This window comes from Nycticebus coucang, chromosome 14 (assembly GCF_027406575.1).
Source record: "Nycticebus coucang isolate mNycCou1 chromosome 14, mNycCou1.pri, whole genome shotgun sequence".
Lineage (NCBI taxonomy): Eukaryota > Metazoa > Chordata > Mammalia > Primates > Lorisidae > Nycticebus > Nycticebus coucang.
Genome location: NC_069793.1, coordinates 62,275,016 through 62,296,251, shown reverse-complemented (window position 1 = coordinate 62,296,251; position 21,236 = coordinate 62,275,016). Strand labels below are relative to the sequence as shown.

The 21,236-nt window shown below is 34.5% G+C and overlaps 2 protein-coding genes across 2 annotated transcripts; both read left to right on the top strand.

The window, feature by feature from the left end:
* Positions 1–4,241: 4,241 nt before the first annotated feature.
* LOC128564473 (olfactory receptor 51G2-like) lies at positions 4,242–5,409 on the top strand. The gene is given in 2 exon segments (XM_053559938.1): positions 4,242–4,409; positions 4,621–5,409. Coding segments are annotated over 2 exon segments (957 nt in total).
* Positions 5,410–12,768: 7,359 nt separating this feature from the next.
* Positions 12,769–13,707, top strand: LOC128565825 (olfactory receptor 52A1-like). The gene has a single exon (XM_053562553.1). It carries the CDS (start codon positions 12,769–12,771, stop codon positions 13,705–13,707), a length of 939 nt encoding a protein of 312 aa, XP_053418528.1.
* Positions 13,708–21,236: the final 7,529 nt, after the last annotated feature.

Genomic DNA, 21,236 nt, shown 5'->3' with positions numbered 1-21,236 from the left:
TAAACTTGAGGACTGGATTCACTCAAGTTCTCCAGCAACAGACACCAAGGTAAATGTAAACATTAGGGTGCCTGAGAATCTACTTAGGATATGGATAAAGAATAAATCATTAATAAGAAAAGCTAACAGGAATGTAATGGTAGAATTTTTTTTTTTTTTTCTGTGCACCGAGATGCTCTTTGATGTTAAGGCGTAAAATATTCTTGGTCTTGGTCTATTCCTGGACAGTATTTGCCTATTCATACATCAGACTACAGTGACTATATATAGTAGTCCTAAGTTGTGACAGTCCTTGTATATAAACTTACTCACTATCAGATAGATTCAGTGATGAATCAATAATAGAAGAAAAGTAATTATCTTGATGCTTTTACAAAATGAGTCTTTACCTTATTCATTTTTATTCAAATAGTTAACAACAACCTTAACCCATGTTCTTCACTGATAAACTAAACTAGGCGCAAAATGTATTTCATTTCATGCCATGCTTCCTTTTCGAAGCATTCCTCATACTCTAGCCAGCATGAAATCGCTAAAATAAAAATATGATTATTTAATCATTCTGTTTAAAACCCTCTGGCAATTTTCTAGGGTTCTTCACAATGTGGCTTTTGCAAAATACATCCAGACAGATTCTTCTATTTGAGTAATTTAAGTTTTTCTTTCAGTTCCTCTCTCCCTCATACATCAGAGGCCAGTCCCTCAGTTTTCTCTTTAACTATTGAAATCTTTATGCTAATACAATACTTGGGATCTGTTAAAGAACGCACATATTTAAATACCTGTAAATGAGTGTTGGTATTTCATTCCTGAAATCCAGACTGCTCAGGAGGTAAAAATCTTGGTAGAATATTGGATAGTAAGAATTCCTGGGGAAATGAAAAAATGTGTTTCTCTAACAATTGTTAAAAAATGCAAATAGTAACTACATACTTTAAAGTTTATCTTTTAAACTTTCTTACATTTTATGACAATGATCATGTATGTCTAGTTAAAACATTCTCTTCTGGATGACAATGATTGGATGATGTATGCAAATCTTATTGAATTTAGCAACTCTTCTGTGATTTTGAAAATGTTTTATGTAAGATAGAGAAGTGTCATTTTTTTCTAACCTTTTAGAAATTTTAATATGTTACTATACCAGATTTTAATATAAATTATATTAGTAATAATATATGGATTAAATGTGGCTAAAGGAGTAGGTTTTAAAAATAATAATACTATATTGGAAACACAGAGTAGTTTTCTACTATGTTCTCAGAGCACAGAACAGTCACGTGCACATTGTGAATGTGTCCAATAAATACATTTGTATGAGTGACGGAAATGGAATAAGTAAATTCCAAAGGAAAATAGACACATAAATTTTACATTACACAGAAATTAATCAGGCTGCATGAGAAGGAAGGTTTAGCTGTTCCCTATAATATTGGAGGACATTAGGAGAACCACATATCTTTTCATTTCTGAAATAATGGTAGCTGTAGAAGGGGAGGATATAAAAGTGTGTACACATCCAGTCTAACAGCTTAACATTATTTAAATTTTCTTCTGTTCATGAACATGTAACAGTCTTGTCATGTATAGTACTAACTTGTGAATAGTAATTATTCTGAAATTATTAAAATAGAAGAATTTCCATTTGGTGAAAAAAGGACCTATGCTCTTCACCAATCATAAAATGCAAAAAACTCTTGTTTCTCTCCAAGAGTATTTTTATACTTCTCATAACATTATTTTATCTCTTCATTTTTTATATCTTTAAATATTATATATAAACCTTTCATTGCTGTTCTATTTTATATAACAGTTCATGTTTATTCTCCACCATAAGTTTTACACATAAAATTTATGTTTGCACTCCCAAAATTCCCTCCATATTTTCTCCTCATCCTACTTTTCCCTCCTCTCTTATTCATTCATCTTAGTTTTGCGTTGACAAAACAGGTGTTCATGATGTTTCATAAATATTTTTTGAAACATTCAGTGTTGTTTATAGATTAAGTTTAACATTTAAATCTATAATTACTTTGAGATAGGGAAGATCTTACATAAAGAGCACTTTAATCTTCTTTCACAGGTTCTAACATAATAATCACTGTACTCTTTGAAAGTGCCTAAAGTACAGGTAAATTTATTCAATTTTCTTACATTGTAGCAGTTAAAATCATACCGTCTTTTTAGTTTGCTTTACATGTGGACTTTGAATTTATTTGTATTTTAATTAATTTTATGTGGAATATCTAATTGAAAACTTTCTTTTTCATTAAATGGTAAACATGAATTATCCTTATCATGAACCAGATGCTGCCTTTCAATTTTGACTTACAGTCTAGGAAGTTTTCTCTCTCACTCAAAATTTACCCCAGAGCATATTTATTTGAAATCATAAAATACTAATTTATTTATCTTTCATTTCCTTTTCCTATTTTTATTATCATTGCATGGACTACTATTTATTATGGAAAACAATTCTTCAATAAATTTCTCAGTGTGTTTATGTAAAAACATTGTATATTTTTATACTTCTGAAACTATCTTTCACATTTAATAAGTAGCTAGATATCTACAGAATTCCAGACTCAGAAAAAGAAAAACAATATATATATAGTTCTTCAACATTAGTGAAGCATCATTTTATTGTTTCTATAATCTGTTTTTAATAATGTGGAGTTTAATCTCTGATTCTCTATGTTTTATGAAATTATCATTTTTTGTGTGTTTTTGTCCCACTGTTAATACTTAAAATGCTCTCTAATTTCATTGGGAGCTCAAATACCATGATTATTAGGTGATTTATTATCATCGTTCTGTTACCACAAAGTATTCTTTCAAATTGAGGGGAAAAAAATCTCTCTTTCTCTCTCTCTATATATATATAATTTCAGTTATATTAAAACATATTTTTTCATAAAATTCTTCCCTAAAGTTCTCATATTTCTCTTGTTGAAAATCTAGTTATTGTATATAGGATCCCCCTAACTGATTCTTTATATTTTTATTTGTTTGATTTTGTTCTTGTTTTTCCTCAAATATTTTTGTTTTTTCCTTGTTGCTTGTCTTTATAACTTATATTTTACTTATGTTTCATATGGTTGTCCATGATTAATTTGTAAGGAATTTTCTTATCTTCAGATTATCTGTTTATATCAGTGCCATTTAAAGTTGGGGCCATATTCCAGCATGAGCTGCACTGAGAGATTATTTTAGATAACAGTAAAGATGTCTCTCTTGTTTGAAATGAGAGTAGTATGCCTAGGCAGTTAGATGTGTTGCTTGGAAATTAAAGTGTTATCTTCTGAAAGTTTTAGCAGGTGTAGAGCTTAGGACAGGAACAAGGAGACAGAGAGAGAGAGGGAAAATACACACATGCCACGTGAGTTGAGGGAGGGAGAATGATATTCAGTGCCTGTTTCAGACTCAGAATGCTCTTACAATAATCCACAATTCAGAAACATTGAAAAGCCTGTTACCCTAGATCATTTATTCTTTAGTTTCTTCCCTTAGGGGAATCTTGAGTGTTGAGTGGAGTATTTTAACCAGTAAGAGATACTATTTGCTTTTACAATTGCATAATTCTCATCCTAGGGTTTTGGAGATATATATATATATATACACACACACACATATATATATACATATATTTATATATATAATGTGTGTATATACACATATATACACACAGACACATATAATATATTTATATACACACATTATGTATATATGTATATATACACACACACACACATATCCACACACACAGATGCATATATACACAGACATATATAAATACAGTGTGGCCAGAAAGTTCATGTGCAGTTTAAAATAGTGTGAAATTTAAAATTTATGGCCACCCAGTATATATGTGTGTATATATATATATGTGTATACACATATATATTTTAAAATTATCATAACACAAAATGCCTTACTTTTTTTAACCCAAGGATTAAATAATTTCCCTGAATATACAAATAGCCATCAGTAGACCTTCCTAAATAAAGGGATTGCCTGATACTACTACAGTATCAGAAGAAAATTAGAAATTTTGTTTTCTGGGATAATAATAATTAATTCCCTTGTCCTTCAGCCAAAAGAATAATTTAAGTCCCTCATTCTTAGTCTAGCACTTTTTGGGAGCATTGTGCCAAAGGAGAGAAGGCTCCTGAATTTGATATCTCCTTTTTTCTTCCTCTTTCGGATCTGCATCTGGAAACCAGGGCTTCTCACCATTTTGCATGGCAGAATCCAACTCCAGAACATTTCAGCCTTCCTTCTTCATCCTCACTGGGTTGCGAGGGCTTGTGGGTGCCCGACTGTGGCTGGTACCTCTCCTGAGCTTGATGTACTTTGCTACAGTAGCAGGGAACTGCACAGTAATATACTTGGTAAAGAATGAGCGCAGGGTGGCGGGTTCAAACCCGGCCCGGCCAAACTTCAACAAAAAAATAGCCAGGCATTGTGGCGGGCCCCTGTAGCCCCAGCTACTGGGGAGGCTGAGGCAGGAGAATCACCTAAGCCCAGGAGTTGGAGGTTGCTGTGAGCTGTGTGACGCCACAGCACTCTACCGAGGGCAATAAAGTGAAATTCTGTCTCTACAAAAAAAAAAAAAAAAAGAATGAGCGCAGTTTGCAGGAGCCCCAGTACTATTTCTTGTCCATGCTGGCTGGAGCCAATGTTGTCCTGTCTGTGTCCACACTTTCTTCTGTGCTCAAGGTCTTTATCCTTGGCCTTTATGAAATTGCATTTGATGGTTGCCTTGCTCAACTCTTCTTCATTCACACCTTCTCTTCCATGGGATCAGGAATCCTTGTGGCCATGGCCTTTGACTACTTTGTGGCCATCAGTCACCCCTTCCAATAGACCACCATACTTACTAACTCATGAGTCACCAAAATGGGGCTGGCAGCCTTGCTGAGGGGTGTAGCACTCATGATACCATTGCCTGTCCTGCTCAAGAGGCTCCCTTTCTGCGGGGGCCAGACACTCTCCTATTCCTACTGTCTCCACCCAAATGTCATGAAGTTAGCTTGTGGCCAAGTCAAAATCAAAATTTTACATGGGCTGGTTCTGGTTATCTTTTCTTTTGGGGCTGACTTTCTGCTGATAGTCATTTCTTATGCTTTGATATTCCAAGCAGTTCTGGGCATTGCTTCCAGAGAAGGCCAGCTGAAAGCACTCAATACCTGTTTGTCTCACATCTCTATTGTCCTTATTTACTATGGGCCTCTCTTAGCAATAACTGTAATGCATCGAGTCAGCCACAAGAGTTCTCCATTAGCACATGCAGTTCTGGGAAACATCTACCTCTTTATGCCGCCGATGCTCAACCCAGTTGTGTATAGCCTGAAAACCAAACATATCCGTGCTGCCCTGAGGAAATCGTTCAAAATCCAGAAACACTGAAGTATTGGAAAAGTTAATGGTTTAGATGGGGGAACAAATATAACTCTCATCTTTATAGTTAAAGAATAGCTGACATTTGGTGTAATTTTAGATCTAGGATGTAGATACAGAATGAAATTTTTGAAATTGTTTTTTTCATAAAAACATATTCATAAATTGCCTTTGCTCCTTCAATTCTAAATATGCGTTTGAAACAGATAACAAAATTGCAACAAATTGAGAATGCTTGCCTAGTGTATTCATGTCAATCTTTTGTCATAAGAGAGTCTAGAATGCTTCCACATTTTCTTTTTTTTTTTATTAAATCATAACTGTATACAATGATATGATTATGGGGCATCATACACTCACTTCATAAACCATTTGACACATTTTTATCACAGTGGTTAACATAGCCTTTCCGGCGTTATCTCAGTTACTGTGCCAAAACATTTACATTCTACATTTACCAAGTTTCACAAATACCCCTGTAATATGCACCACAGGTGTGATCCCACCGATTCCCCTCCCTCTACCCACCCCTATTGTTAAGTTGTAGCTGGGTTATAGCTTTCATGTGAGAGTCCCAAATTAGTTTCATAGTAGAGCTGTGTACATTGGGTATTTTTTCTTCCATTCTTGGGATACTTTACTAAGAAGAATATGTTCCAGCTCCATCCATGTAAACATGAAAGATGTAAAGTCTCTATCTTGCAATTCATATGCCAGCAACTTTTTAAAGAGTCCAGAAATTTCTAAAAAACTCACATCCACTATTCTTTAACTTTCTTCTTATGTCTCCTATCGCTTTTCCTATATTATAGTTTATTTTACTTTTTAACTGTCTCTGTACTCTCTGTCACTGACAGTTTCAGAGTACATAATTCATTTATAGCTTTTACACCTTTTAACTATATCAAATTGAAGAATGAAGAGGGCCTGGGTCATAGCGTTACATGACAATTTTTTTTTTTTTTGAGACAGAGACTCAAGCTGTCTCCCTAGGTAGGGTGCCACGGCTATGTGAAGAACAAAAACTAATGAACTTTCTGCAGATCAAAAACTAGTGAAAGGGTGGTGCCTGTGGCTCAAAGGAGTAGTGCACTAGCCCCATATGCGGGAGGTAGTGGGTTCAAACCCAGCCCTGGCCAAAAGCTGCCAAAAAACAAAACAAAACAAAAAAAAACAACTAATGAAAATTCTCAAAATGGGTATATAAAATCCATCCCATAACTATGTAGCAAATAAAAGGCAGTAAATGAATTAGCAATGATATAAACTATAGGAAAACAGGAAATGTTTTACTATGGAATATGAATTTTTGTGTATTGGTGGGAGGATGGGAAGAGTTTTCCTTGATATAATTCAACCCTGTATAAACAAAATAGCTTAAAATAATTTTTTTTTCCATTTTTATTTTTTTATTGTTGGGGATTCATTGAGGGTACAATAAGCCAGGTTACACTGATTGCATTTGTTAGGTAAAGTCCCTCTTGCAATCATGTCTTGCCCCCAGAGGGTGTGGCACACACCAAGGCCCCACCCCTCTCTCTCCTTCCCTCTCCCTGCTTTTCATCCCCCCCTCCATGACCTTAATTGTCATTAATTGTCCTCATATCAAAATTGAGTACATAGGATTCATGCTTCTCCATTCTTGTGATGCTTTACTAAGAATAATGTCTTCCACTTCCATCCAGGTTAATACAAAGGATGTAAAGTCTCCATTTTTTTTAATAGCTGAATAGTATTCCATGGTACACATATACCACAGCTTGTTAATCCATTCCTGGGTTGGTGGGCATTTAGGCTGTTTCCACATTTTGGCGATTGTAAATTGAGCAGCAATAAACAGTCTAGTACAAGTGTCCTTATGATAAAAGGTTTTTTTTTCCTTCTGGGTAGAAGCCCAGTAATGGGATTGCAGGATCAAATGGGAGGTCTAGCTTGAGTGCTTTGAGGTTTCTCCATACTTCCTTCCAGAAAGGTTGTACTAGTTTGCAGTCCCACCAGCAGTGTAAAAGCGTTCCCTTCTCTCCACATCCACGCCAGCATCTGCAGTTTTGAGATTTTGTGATGTGGGCCATTCTCACTGGAGTTAAATGGTATCTCAGGGTGGTTTTGATTTGCATTTCTCTAATATATAGAAATGATGAACTTTTTTTATATGTTTGTTAGCCATTCGTCTGTCTTCTTTAGAGGAGGTTCTATTCATGTCTCTTGCCCATTGATATATGGGATTGTTGGCTTTTTTCATGAGGTTTAATTTGAGTTCTCTATACATCCTAGTTATCAAGCTTTTGTCTGATTCAAAATATGCAAATATCCTTTTCCATTGTGCAGATTGTCTCTTTGCTTTGGTTATTGTCTCCTTGGCTGTACAGAAACTTTTCAATTTAATGAAGTCCCATTTGTTTATTTTTGTTGTTGCAATTGCCATGGCAGTCTTCTTCATGAAGTCTTTCCCCAGGCCAATATCTTCCAGTGTTTTTCCTATGCTTTCTTTGAGGATTTTTATTGTTTCATACCTTAAATTTAAGTCCTTTATCCATCTTGAATCAATTTTTGTGAGTGGGGAAAGGTGTGGGTCCAGTTTCAGTCTTTTATATGTAGATATCCAGTTCTCCCAACACCATTTATTGAATAGGGAGTCTTTCCCCCATGGTATGTTCTTGTTTGGTTTATGGAAGATTAGGTGGTTGTAAGATGTTAGCTTCATTTCTTGGTTTTCAATTCGATTCCAAGTGTCTATGTCTCTGTTTTTGTGCCAGTACCATACTGTCTTGACCACTATGGCTTTGTAGTACAAACTAAAATCTGGTTCGCTGATGCCCCCACCTTTATTTTTATTAGTAAGAACTGCCTTAGCTATACAGGTTTTTTTCTGGTTCCATACAAAAAGTAGAATCATTTTTTTCCAAATCTTGAAAGTACGATGTTGGTATTTTGATAGGAATGGCATTGAATAGGTAGATTGCTTTGTGAAGTATAGACATTTTACCAATGTTGATTCTGCCCATCCATGAGCATGGTGTGTTCTTCCATTTGCTAAAATCCTCTGCTATTTCTTTTCTGAGGATTTCATAATTTTCTTTATAGAGGTCCTTCACCTCCTTCGTTGGGTATATTCCTAGGTATTTCATTTTCTTTGAAACTATGGTGAAGGGAGTTGTGTCCTTAATTAGCTTCTCATCAGTAGCCTTTGTATATGCCAATAACAGTGAAGATGAGAAGCTTAAAATAATTTTTAATGTAGCGAGGCAGAGGCAGTAGTATTGCTTGAGCCCAGGAGTTGGAGGTTGCTGTGAATTGTGATGCCATGACCCTCTGCCCAGGGAGAGTGGAATCAACCAAAGCACCCATTAATTCAGAATGGATTAATAAACTGTGGTATATGCTATCATGGTGTATTACACAGCCGTAAAAAAAGATTAATTGATACCTTCTGCAACAATTTGGATAGAACTGGAGACCATTATCCTAAGTGAAGTACCTAAAGAATGAAAAACAAAAACCACCTGTACTCATTACATTGCAACTAACTGAAGAGCACACATGGGCAAGAGGGAAGTAAAAGTCAGTGGAAATCAAGCAGGCAGCAGGCAGGAGGTTGCGAGGGGCAAAAACACACCTAATAAGTACAATCAACACCATTTAAGTGTCTCAATCATTACAGACACACCTATAGTTTGGACTTAATCATTACAAAAACAGTCCATACAACCAAAAACTTTGTATGCCCTTAATTATTGAAATTTTTAAACAAGGAAGAAAATAAAATAAAATATTGCACTAGAAAATTCTGAAATGTTCTCTATTGATTAAAGACAAAAACAAATGCATATTTCACCTCGCACCATGAAGAATGAAGCAAAACTATTGGTTTTTGAGTTATGGAGGAAGCAGATTTCACCCCTGGAATATGTCCTTGGCTCATATATTAAATGGCACAAAAAGCTGTTATTGATGTTGGCATATGAAATTAACAACTAAATTATTTTAAGTGAATAGAATTACTACCATATTTCAATAATTTGAAAGTAAAATGGACCCAGGATTAAATTTTGGGGAGCGCACAAATTTAAATAAAATTAGTAGAAGAGAAGAAGAGGAAAGAACTAAATGGTAAACATCTCAATTGTTTGTTGGTGGCTTAAGAATCAATTCCATTCAACATGAACCAGTACCATTGTTCACAATAAAGTTCTGGAAAGAACATTTAGGGTTCCTTGTGTTCTCCTCTTCCCTATTCTCCTTGAAATCATTCCTAGATACCCTCATTATTATTAGTATTCCCCTTAAATTTGCTAGTGTCTCAACATTACATCGAATACCTCTTAGTTAATTATGTACCATGTACAAGTTTAGAAATTAGGTGAAAGAAATCATGTTCAAAAGTCTTTTTTAGAGTTTATCAGATAATCTCAAGATAAATGAAGCACTAACTCATATTTTCATATTACTAATAATTTAATGGAATATGCCATTTCTATATTTTTTTCTTCCATTCAGAGCGCACAACAGGATTCTCTCACATGTAGGAGGCATGTAATGACCGCTTTTTGACAGAACAGAGAAAAATAAAAGAAAGTAGGAAGAGAGAAAGAAAGGGAGCTATGGGTGCAAGTTTAGAAAAAATGTTCAACAAATTACTCAGAACTTTACATGGTATGACTTAGCCATGCTCATAATTTGAAAGTGTTGTTGATTTTACCAAAACAAGGCTCACTTAAATGAAAATGAAAATGATGGGTCTCTGATGCTGTGAAGACTTAGTGCAAATGTGTGATAAAATGTAGTTATGAATATACATTTTTTCTTTCTATGAAGAAAAAGAAAAAAACTTTGCTTTGGTGAAAGTGTCACAAGATATTCATTTAAATAGAATATAATTGTCATGGAAAAAATGTCTGCATTTAAGTGGATTTTAGATTTTTGCAACCAGAAGAAAAATGTCTTATAAAGACAAGAAAATAGCGTATAAAGAGAAACCTTCTGCATATCAATATCTCTGAATTTAGCCTGTAGGAAAAGAGAAAAAGAGAAAGTGAGACAATTTCTTCAGGTATAGAAATAATTACAGAGCTATTAAGCAATAATAAACCCAAGAGAGTTGATTTAAAATCTGTGTCTCTTGTGGTTTTGGCTTGTGACTGGGAAATCCCTCATTCCACGTTAATGACTTTTTCTCATCCTCCACACAGTCATTACGGAACATTAAAATCGGTGACTAGAAGCTTTCGTCTTTAATTTAAGCACAAGAAATTCATGCTGTGTTCCAGAGTGCTTCAGACCTTGCTATGAGTTTTGTTGGAAGATGAGCTCGTGAACCTGGTTTCAGACACACTGAGCTTTTGACATCAACTTGGCGCTCTTACACAGAGTGCAAATAGAAAGGGCAGCTTCTGAAGAACACAAAATTTGGGGGAATGAGAATTTGCGGAGGAGAATTAATGACAGAAAATTACAAGAAGAATGGACCATATTCATCAGTTATCTGGTAAGAGCACAGAAAGTTTTCAGCAACAATTGGATGGTAAATCTCACAAAAACTAGATTTGTTATCATAATCTGTGATTACCATCTTCTCCAAAAACAATTGCTCTATCCAATGAACAACTAACATGCTCCCCATCTTCCACCCTGCTATCTGTACCTCTCGGGTGTACTCACCTGTGAGCTCGTTACTCTGAGTCAGTCAAGCCTGGTGATTGCTTTCAAAAGATCAGCACATGATTGTGATTATCCTTGGAGGAGAAAAATTTGGCACCTGTTTAGAAAGAGTCAGCTTCCTATGCCTGGAGGTATCATAGAACTGCACATTGAGGAGTAAACCTGTAAAAATCACAGTATGTAGTTGACTGAGTAGTTTACCCTGAACATATGACAGCTGAGATACCCTTCCTGTCATAATTTGTCCCCTGCTGATTTCATTCTTTTATTTGAGATTTAGCAGCATTGAGAATATTTGCCTTTAGGGTTTCTGTCACACTGGTAATACTATGTGGTTAGCTGACTTGTGCTTGCTGACTTAAAGAAACTTTATTGAAATATCTAACAAAGATTGAATAACCCAACCCTATTTTTTTCACTGAATGCTGCTCATTTCTCAAATGTGTAGCTCAAGAATTTCTTAAATAAAAATATGTCATTTTAGAAAGTGATAATTTTGATCAAAGAACTTTCATACGGGACCGAAGAAGCCAAGTTTTCAGAAAATTTTCTCATCCATACAATTAAGTGATTACATTGTCTTTAATTATTCAATAGCTCCTTTCTGTATCACTTTCGGTGTCATCAGTTTGTCCTCTGTCATCCCATCTTGTTTTCTTTTAAGGAATCCTTCGTTTTACTCCTTTATTTTTCCTTGGATTTCTTGTGTTTGAACTCACAAATTTATACAAGCCTTCTGGATTACCTTTACTTCATTAGGAACTAATGTGGCTATATAGGACCAATGTTATGCTAATGATGCCTCTGAACAAATTTGAACCCAGGAAAGCTGCCTCTATTCTGGCTAAGTCACTCCTTCTCCCATTGTTCTGTCTGTGGTTTATCAAGAGTGAGTCCTCTGGCCCTCTACTTTCCTCCTGCCCATTCTCTTGCCTCCCGAAAGTTCCCCATTTTCTAGGTATTCTGTAAAATGTATCATAGATTTCTTAAACACACCACTAATTTTAAGGATTTCAGATGTTAGAAATATTGGCAAAAGAAAATACAGTTTCTTTCATTTTAAATAAACTTAAAAAGTGATAAGGGTCTTTGACCTAGATTCAATAAAAGGACATGAATTTGAATTATCTTTTCTAAAGTACTTCTTTCATACTCTTCTGACTATGAATATAAGTATTTTCTTTGGTGTGGACTATTTGTATCACTGTTCCCTTTCATAAGAACTCTTTTGCACTAATATATTGATCAGAGTCTGAGAATTTGCTGGTTCCAACTGTTGCTGCCATGAGTACTAGGCGAGTAGCTGAAATGTGGGGTAGAGAGAGATTCACCAAACACTGATTAAAATGTAATTTCCAAGCAAAATAAACTTCTTCTTTTTTTCTTTTTTGTCCACAGGTCTAGAAAGAAAATATCGGACATTTAAGTCGTTTACTCCTTTGCCCAGATGATTTTGCTGGTTCTAACAATCAGCCTGCCATGAGCATAACATCTTAACACGGAAAAGTGCTGGTGGAAGCTCTTCTTAAAAACAGTGATGTATATCTATGGAGCTGTCTTTTCCTTTCCACAATATAAGGGAAATCATGGAAGTCTACCAGAATTAAAAAACTCACTATGATCAATTTGTATAAAGTGAGAAAATAAAAGAGGAACAATAGCATTGTCTGAGAAACACATTTTGTTTGCATCAAGAGGCCCAAGGACACTATGTCTGTTTCCAATGTAACAATCTACATGCCTTCTGTGCTGACGCTAATAGGGATCCCAGGCCTAGAATCTGTGCAGGGCTGGATTGGGATTCCATTCTGTGCCATGTTTCTCATTGCTATGATTGGAAACACCATCCTTCTGATCGTTATCAAGTCAGAGCGCGGTCTCCATGAGCCCATGTACATTTTCTTAGGCATGCTAGCAGCCACTGACATTGCACTCGCTAGCAGCATTGTACCTAAGATGCTTGGAATCTTCTGGTTTAATATGCCTGAAATCTTCTTTGATTCCTGCTTGCTTCAAATGTGGCTCATCCACACACTTCAGTGTACAGAGTCAGGCATCCTGCTGGCCATGGCCCTGGACCGTTTTGTGGCCATCTGTCACCCACTGAGACATGCCACCATCTTCACCCACCAGCTTATCTCCCAAATAGGTATTACAGTCATACTCAGAGCTGCCATTCTTGTAGCCCCATCCCTAGTACTAATAAAGTGCCGATTTCAATTTTATCGCACAACTGTTATATCCCACTCTTACTGTGAGCATATGGCTATTGTGAAACTAGCTGTGGCAAATGTTCGAATCAACAAAATATATGGTTTGTTTGTGGCCTTCACCGTTGCGGGGTTTGACCTCATATTCATCACATTGTCCTATATCCAGATATTTACCACAGTTTTCCATTTACCTCAGAAGGAAGCTCGGTTTAAGGCATTCAATACCTGCATTGCACACATTTGCGTCTTCCTTCAGTTTTACCTCCTGGCCTTCTTCTCCTTCTTTACACACAGGTTTGGTTCTCACATCCCCCCGTATATCCATATTCTCTTTTCTAGCATTTACTTACTGGTCCCTCCATTTCTCAATCCACTTGTCTATGGTGTGAAGACTAAGCAGATTCGTATTCATGTGATAAAAATGTTCTGTTCATAAAAATCTACCTTCATTAACACCTTTATGCTGTCCTCTTTTGCAATCCCTCAAAATAAAACAAAAAATACACATTATTTGAATCACCTGAGCTTTCCATTTAATTGGTTGCCAACATGATGCAAAGTTTCAGATCACCATAGCCCATGAAAGGTATCAATCATTGGGGTGTGGATCCTATTTGAGTACTGAAAGTGAGAAATATAAAAAGAGTAACAAAGTAAAAAATATGGATGTATATGTGTGCGAGTTTAAAGTTAAATTTTATCTTTTATGTTTTGATACCATTGACTTCTTCCTCTAACAATTCTTCTCTAGGAGAATTTATGAATTATGTAATTATCGCTGCATTTAAATGTGCCTAAGACTCGTTCTTCTAAAGTGTCCAAGTACTCAGTAAAAACACATTGATTCTATTTTCCTTGAACATTCTAATCATTTAAATAGAATAAGAGTAAGTGCATCTTAACTGTGTTCTTACCTCTCAAAAATCTTTTTTGGATCTCATGAGACAATAAACTCTAAAAATTTAAATGTATTTGCAGCGTCACTCAGAGAATTGCAGACGCAAAATTTATGAGAACCATGTTTTGCATTTTATAGAATCGATAATTTTTCTTCTATCTCTATCACTAACTTCTTTATGAATTTATCAAGTGTCATTGAAACTTATAGGTATTAGACTAGAGAATAGTGACATGATAATAAATTAGGCACAGTGCTTAAATCTCATTAGTTTGTCGTAGGCCTTCCTTATCAGTTTATCAGACAGCTATGGCTATTGAGAATGATTATATCATATATACAGAGGCTATCTTTGGCTGTTTCAGGTATTATTATTTATTATAGATAACTGTATTAGATGACCAATGGGTTTTTTTTACTGTATAATATGGTTTCCTTAATAATAATACAGCATTAGAAGTTCTTAATACTCTAGCCAAGGTTCAGCAAACTTTTATATAAAGGGCTAAATAATAATTACCTTAGGATTTGTGGGTAAAGAGACAAATTTAAGAATATTACATTGGTATTCATATAACAAGAGAGAAAACATATGTCCAAAGAGATACTATTGATTAAATTAAAAATATGTTAATAGTAATAATAATAATGTGTAGTGTTTATATAATTTAGGTCTTCTAATTAGAGGAAAGAAATTCATTTTTTTCTACAGAAAAAAACTTGCTAATATGCACCTGAAAGTTGGAATTTCTCTATAATCAAATTGATTGCAAATGTTCTTCTGTGAAAATCATACTTACTTAGTGGGCTATTCTAAAATAGGAAGAAGGCATTTTCAGTGACCCTTGTAGTTCTAATCTTACTTTAAGAAGTTTTGAAATATGTCAATTACTTGTTCCTTCATGAAAATATGTGGATAAATGGAACAACATAGAGACACGGTGTGAAACTACTAAATATTTGCACTGTCTATGATTATCAATATCTCATGAAATATCTAGCCCAGACTCCAAATTACTCAATTATTGTAGTCTTCAGATTTCAAAATTAGATCCAAACTGAATACTACAAATGAAAAATAGAACAAATACAAGTCATTACAAAGCCAAAAGGATTGCCAGGGCTCTCTACCCTCTCACTCACTTGGACCAGGACAATTATTGGAAAAATATTTTGAACATAAGATTGTTTGAAAGAGAAAAATATATCATGCAACAAATACTTTTCAAGATTTTTAGAGGCTCCAAAATTAACTCCTGAAGTGACTGCTTTAAGTTCACCAATGACTAAAATAGCATATTTGCCTGAATTGTTAATAGCCCTGCTTATTTATAACCTTTGATAGTAATGGGTGAAAATATGATTCTCCTTACAATGAGCACCTAACAGAGTGAAATGTTTGTGCTGTTGTCTTCTTTACCCACTCATACTCTTTATGTGAAGGACTTCATTGTCTCCTTTGCGTATTTATCTACTTTGTGTCTATTTACTTTCTTTTTAGTTTAAAATCTGATGAATAGACATTGAATTAGTTATTTTCAAGTGTTTAATTCCTTAGGGCCTCGTGAGAGGCTTTTCAATAGCCACTAGTATTTTCTAATTAGGAGTGATTTCATTCAAACAGGTCTTAATACAGAGGACTTCTGACCTACTAGGGGAAGAAGTTCATTCTTCTCACCCTTGGTGTTGGCTTTTGCAGAAGAGAACAATCATGCATTGACTGCTGTGGGTTTTTGCAGACCGTCATGTAAATGTTTAATTTTGGAAAAATATCTTCCAGCCTTTGGGGCATCTGCACACTTCTTGGTAGAGAACTATACTTGGGCAACATGCCTCTGTGCTGATCCACCTGGTGTGGGATCCTGATGTCCCTGTTACCCTAAATTAATGGGTAAATAAGCCACCTGTGGGGTGTAGTTAACAGGCCAATATGACTTTAAAATAAACTGTGTCCTTACATTTAAATAGTATTAAAAATACAGGTGATAGTTTAATGCTTCCACTTATGATTTCTAAAATTGTTCAGAATGGGTACTAATCAATTTCTCCAGAATGAATAAGGTACATATACACATATTTATCCCTATATACATATGTGGGTATGCCTGAGATAGATTAATTTTAAGGAGTTGGCTCATGCAGTTAGAGACACTAGCAAGTCCAAAATCTCCAGCATCAGCCAACAAACTGGAGACCTAGAAAAGAGCCAATGTTGCAATTTACTTCCCAAAGCAGTCTTCCAGTCTTTCTTGCTCTCAGTTGGAGAAAGTTAGTCTTTTATTCTATTCAAGCCTTCAATTATTTGGAGGGAATATTACGGAAGGAAATATACTTTACTCAAAATTCCTGTCATATCCTGAATCACCCACATAGAAAGATTTTGAGTAATATTTTATCAATTATCTGGACACCCCGGTCAAGCCAATTTGACGTATAAATTAATCATTATGAAACCCAAAGCAGAGAGCAGGTAACTCTCTACCCCTCTAGGTCCCCAAAGGACCTAGAGTTAAAGCATTCTTAAAGTAAAAAATAAATTTTCAGTACTGACAATATCTGACATAGACTCAACATTATGGTCTATAAATCTAGAGAAAGAGTACTGGAGTTGGGGGGGAATAAAGAAAAAAGAAACTCTCAGGAATTCACTTGCCCCGAAAAAAGAAACTCTCAGGAATTCACTTGCCCTCAATCATGAAGTACTTATGCCAGTATTATTAAGAAGTCAATTGCCCTTAAATCTATCTAAAATTTCCAAGCAATGCCAAATAGAATGCTAACAAAACTTTTTTGGGATGAATGAAAATATTTTTTTTTAAAAGACTTTTAATTCCCGAAGTCAAAACTGAGAATGAAAGATATAATAGAGTTATAACAAATACTTCCATCTCATATTTTAAGATTATATTTCTTTAAAATAATTACACTCAAAAAAGTAGAAGATGAGAACACAGGGCACACTACTGTTGTCTACTGCAAGGTCTTAGGCTACCATGTATGATGCCACAAACATAATTTGTAGAGGACACAATTTTTAACATGAAAAATCTTAGGAAGATTACAAATACAATTAATACTATGAATCTACAAGCGAATTCAGCAAGGCTATAAAATATGAGGTACATATAACAATGTGTGTAAATCTACATACTGAAATGAAGAATTGGATAGTAATAATAATAATTGCCCATAAAACATAAAAAGCATAAGATACACATAACACTTTAAGTGTATAATAAAGTCAAACACAAAGATTCTACACTGAAAATTACAAAATATTGTTGACAGAAATTAGGCAAAATTTAAACAAATAGCTATGCCAGACTCGTGGATTGGAAATTCTATTATTGTTAATCCATCAATGCTGATTACTGTTATTTGACAATTCAAGCAGTCCCAAATAGAATCTTACAGACTTTTGGGGGCATGAATTGAGGAGTTAATTCTACATTTTACATGGAAATTCAAAGGACCTTGAGTTAAAGCATTCTTAAAGTAAAAAATAAATTTTCAGTACTGACAATATCTGACATAAAGACTTAATAAAAACTAGAAAAATTAGGACAAGGAGGAATCAGTATGAGGATAGAGTAATGAAGCAGAATATAGAACTGCAAGTAAGTCCAAGTTTGTATGGAAATTGATTTTATGCAAAAATGTCAAAGTGATTGATTGGAAAAGGGAAAGCCATTTCACAAATGGTGTTACAAAGTTAATGTATACACTATATACTTGTAAAAATATATGTATACAAATTATATATACACAATCTCAAAATCTATTTCATAACACACAAAATATAAATTCCAGTTGGATAATACAGAACCCAAACATAAAAGTTCTAGGAAGAAAAAATATATATCTTCGTAAATTGAAGATTTGCCAAGATTTCTTTCTTAGTACACAGTGTTAAGACAATAAAAAAACTTGGAATTTAAAAATGTGTACTACTAAGAAAATTAATAAGAAATGAACAGACTGTGAGGTCATGCAAAAGCCTTGAATCTAAAGGATATAAATAGTTATTATTTCATTAGATAAATAACTCTGTCAAATTTACCATAGTAAAACAGAAACAGAAAAGAAAACAAAAAACAAAACAAAACAAAACAAAAAAATATTTGACGAGGCACTTTGTAAATAAATAAACTAGAAAGATGCCCAATAACATGGACGATTATAAAAACATTTAGTGAATAAAATAAACTGAACAAGTCATATTTTATAATTTTATTTATATTATGGTATAGAAAGAGGAAAAATTTTCCAGGGTGAATTTTTAAAAATAAAGATTTCCTCTGCAATATCAAGAAAGTACATGTTGAGAGGACTATAGTAACGGAAATGCTCAGTATCTTGATGGAATCCTGTGAAGTGCCTTCTCACTAAATTTAGAAATCCTTACACCTCAAAATAAATAACAATGGTAATAAATCGTGGCTACTGAATTGAATCAGATGCTCTGAATCCATTCAGGCATGAGTAAAGCATTGCATAAATGTTTGAAAGAAAGCTCTTCCTTATACTACAGTGTCCATAAATAAATATAAAAGACGTGACAGATTTAGAAATTCATCAAAAGCATGATAAAACTAATTTTTGAAATTTTATGGAGGAGCTAACCATTTTAGTTTCAACATATCTTTTCTTAGAGCTCTGTAAATTACAAAGGGAAAAAATAGTACCACAAAGATGGCATCCCTGGGTATCATCCCATTAGTCAAGGGATTGAAACTAATAGCACTAATATTACACTAAGTATCATTTAACTAATTGCATAGTGAACAGAGAAAGATCATATTATTTTGTGGTATTCAAAAGAAAAATACGTTATCTAAATTCTAATCATGATGAAACAGGAAAGACACACAAATGATAGAAATTCTGTGTAATAACTAATCTATGGTACTCAAAAATATCACTGTCAAGGGAAAAAATGCTGAGATTTTGAAGGTTGAAGAAGTCTAAACAGAAATAAAAATAAAAAGCTTTAGGTGATTCTGGATTGAATTATGGACGTGAAATGTGAAATGTATAGTAAGAGAAGCCTATTAAAATAGTTATGACTATTATATATATTATATATATTAGTTATTATGTTGCGTGAACCGAGACGCGAATGAGCAGCAGCTTTGCTGTAGGTGTAAACTCGCTCCTGTAATTATTAAGTCAAGAAACAGACTATACACCGTTTGATGGCATATAGCAAAGTTCTTTATTCCACGTTTAAGTTTTATACCCTTCCAGTCACGTACACACCTAATCCATTATCTATAAGCTGAATTTGAACTTGAAAGGAAATTTATCATATCAATGTAACCACTTGTGTAGTAAATCTCTTCCTCTAAACAGTGACTAGTTTTCCGAGCAGGGCACAAAGACAAAAATAGCTATAGGGGAACAGAGTTAATCTTCAAGCATTCACTCAGTTTACTCAGTATGAAGTAACGACTGTGACCTTCCTTCAGGGCAGAGCACCTATAGACCTCTGACAATATGTTGTTAACATATGTCAACCCTCTGGCCCGTATCTCTGAGGAAGGGCAGCATGCCCTTGGATCTCAGGCTTCACGGGGTGTACTGCTTCAGAGAAAAGGCCTAAGGAATTTTCCAAAGAGCCTAACTCTGTGAGTAACCCAGGGGGGTCCAAGCGTCTTAAGCCTCTGGAAGAAAAGCATGTCATTTTAAACTCACACTGAATTTACTTTGTGTGCTTGATGTAGGATAAGTTTATTTCTAAATATTATCCTACATTTCCCCCTTTTGCTTTTGACGAATATTATTCATATCTGTCATCATTAAAGCAAACACTTGCGCATAACGTTCATTTTCTCTTTGTGCATGCTTTACTCTTTTACAAATCAAATATAAAATGAATCCAATAATTAAAAATAATGCTAATGATCCTACAGAACTTCCTATAAGTCCTTGTATTTTTGGCGTAGGATTCATTTGTTCAATTCCATCAGCTATGCCTTGTAAAATCTGATCTCCATCTATTCTTCGTAACTTATTTTCAAAAGTGGAATATATCTCATGTTATAAAGTTACAATTTCCTTAGTCAAATTATCATGGTTTAACAAATGCTTTTTAACATTCTCCCAAGGAAATTTACTCTCATTATATTTAACAGGGGTTATACAAAAAGTAGTTATATTCCAATCACATTTCAACTTCATTTGTTTCTTTAAGCTCACTAATTCATCCCCTAACATAACAACAGCTTGTTCTAAGTCAGCAATTTCATTATATAACTCCGTGTCAATTTGTTTTTGAGCAGTCCATAATTGTTCAGAGTCTTTATGTCAATTAGCCACAAAATTATGTGTTTTAATCCCTTGAGTTAAAGCCACGCCAGAGACAGCAGCAGAAGCTGTCACAGCAATAATTCCTAGAATAATAGTAAATAAAAATCCAATAAATCTCTTCGTTCTTCTCAACACTCGATCAGCCAGAAGTTGAAGAACTGTCAGGGCAGGAGATTCTTGCCACGGTCTGGTCAAATTCACTGGCATCCACACACCTGTCCTGGCTCTCAACAAATACAGCTGTTCCTTTTGAGGATTAAAACTTAGAGAACTATTAATACAAGTAAACAGTTGACACACAGGACAAAATAATTCTCCTGTTTTTTCATTCCATTTTATGTTGCCTTTAAGCCACACAAAGGGTAATTGAACACAAGCTTGAATGTATCTTTCATTATGGACAGTAAATTCCATACCATAAGTATGAGATGTGGTGGTTTGATGGTAAAACAATCCACCAGTCCAGCCCTTCATAGGTTTTAGAGCTGCTGCTACTTTCCACAAATGATTTTGTTTAGGAAAGCCATAAATTCCAGGTGCGGGAGGTGCAAACCCAACATCTGTCCAAGTCATAGGTGTTGTCATATTAATACTGATTTTATTTTTATTTATAAGATAGGTAAACTCATCTCTTGACAACTCAATGTTAATAGGTCTCTTATTGCTGTCCAGTAAAGTTGCCTTTGGACTCCAGTCCATTATAGGACCTTTAGAAGTATTAGTTAAGAAAAAAGTTTGATTTCGTTTACATCGAGTCC

Coding starts and splice junctions, on each gene's coding strand:
- LOC128565825 (XM_053562553.1), top strand. CDS start 12,769: ATGTCTGTTTCCAATGTAACAATCTACATGCCTTCTGTGCTGACGCTA.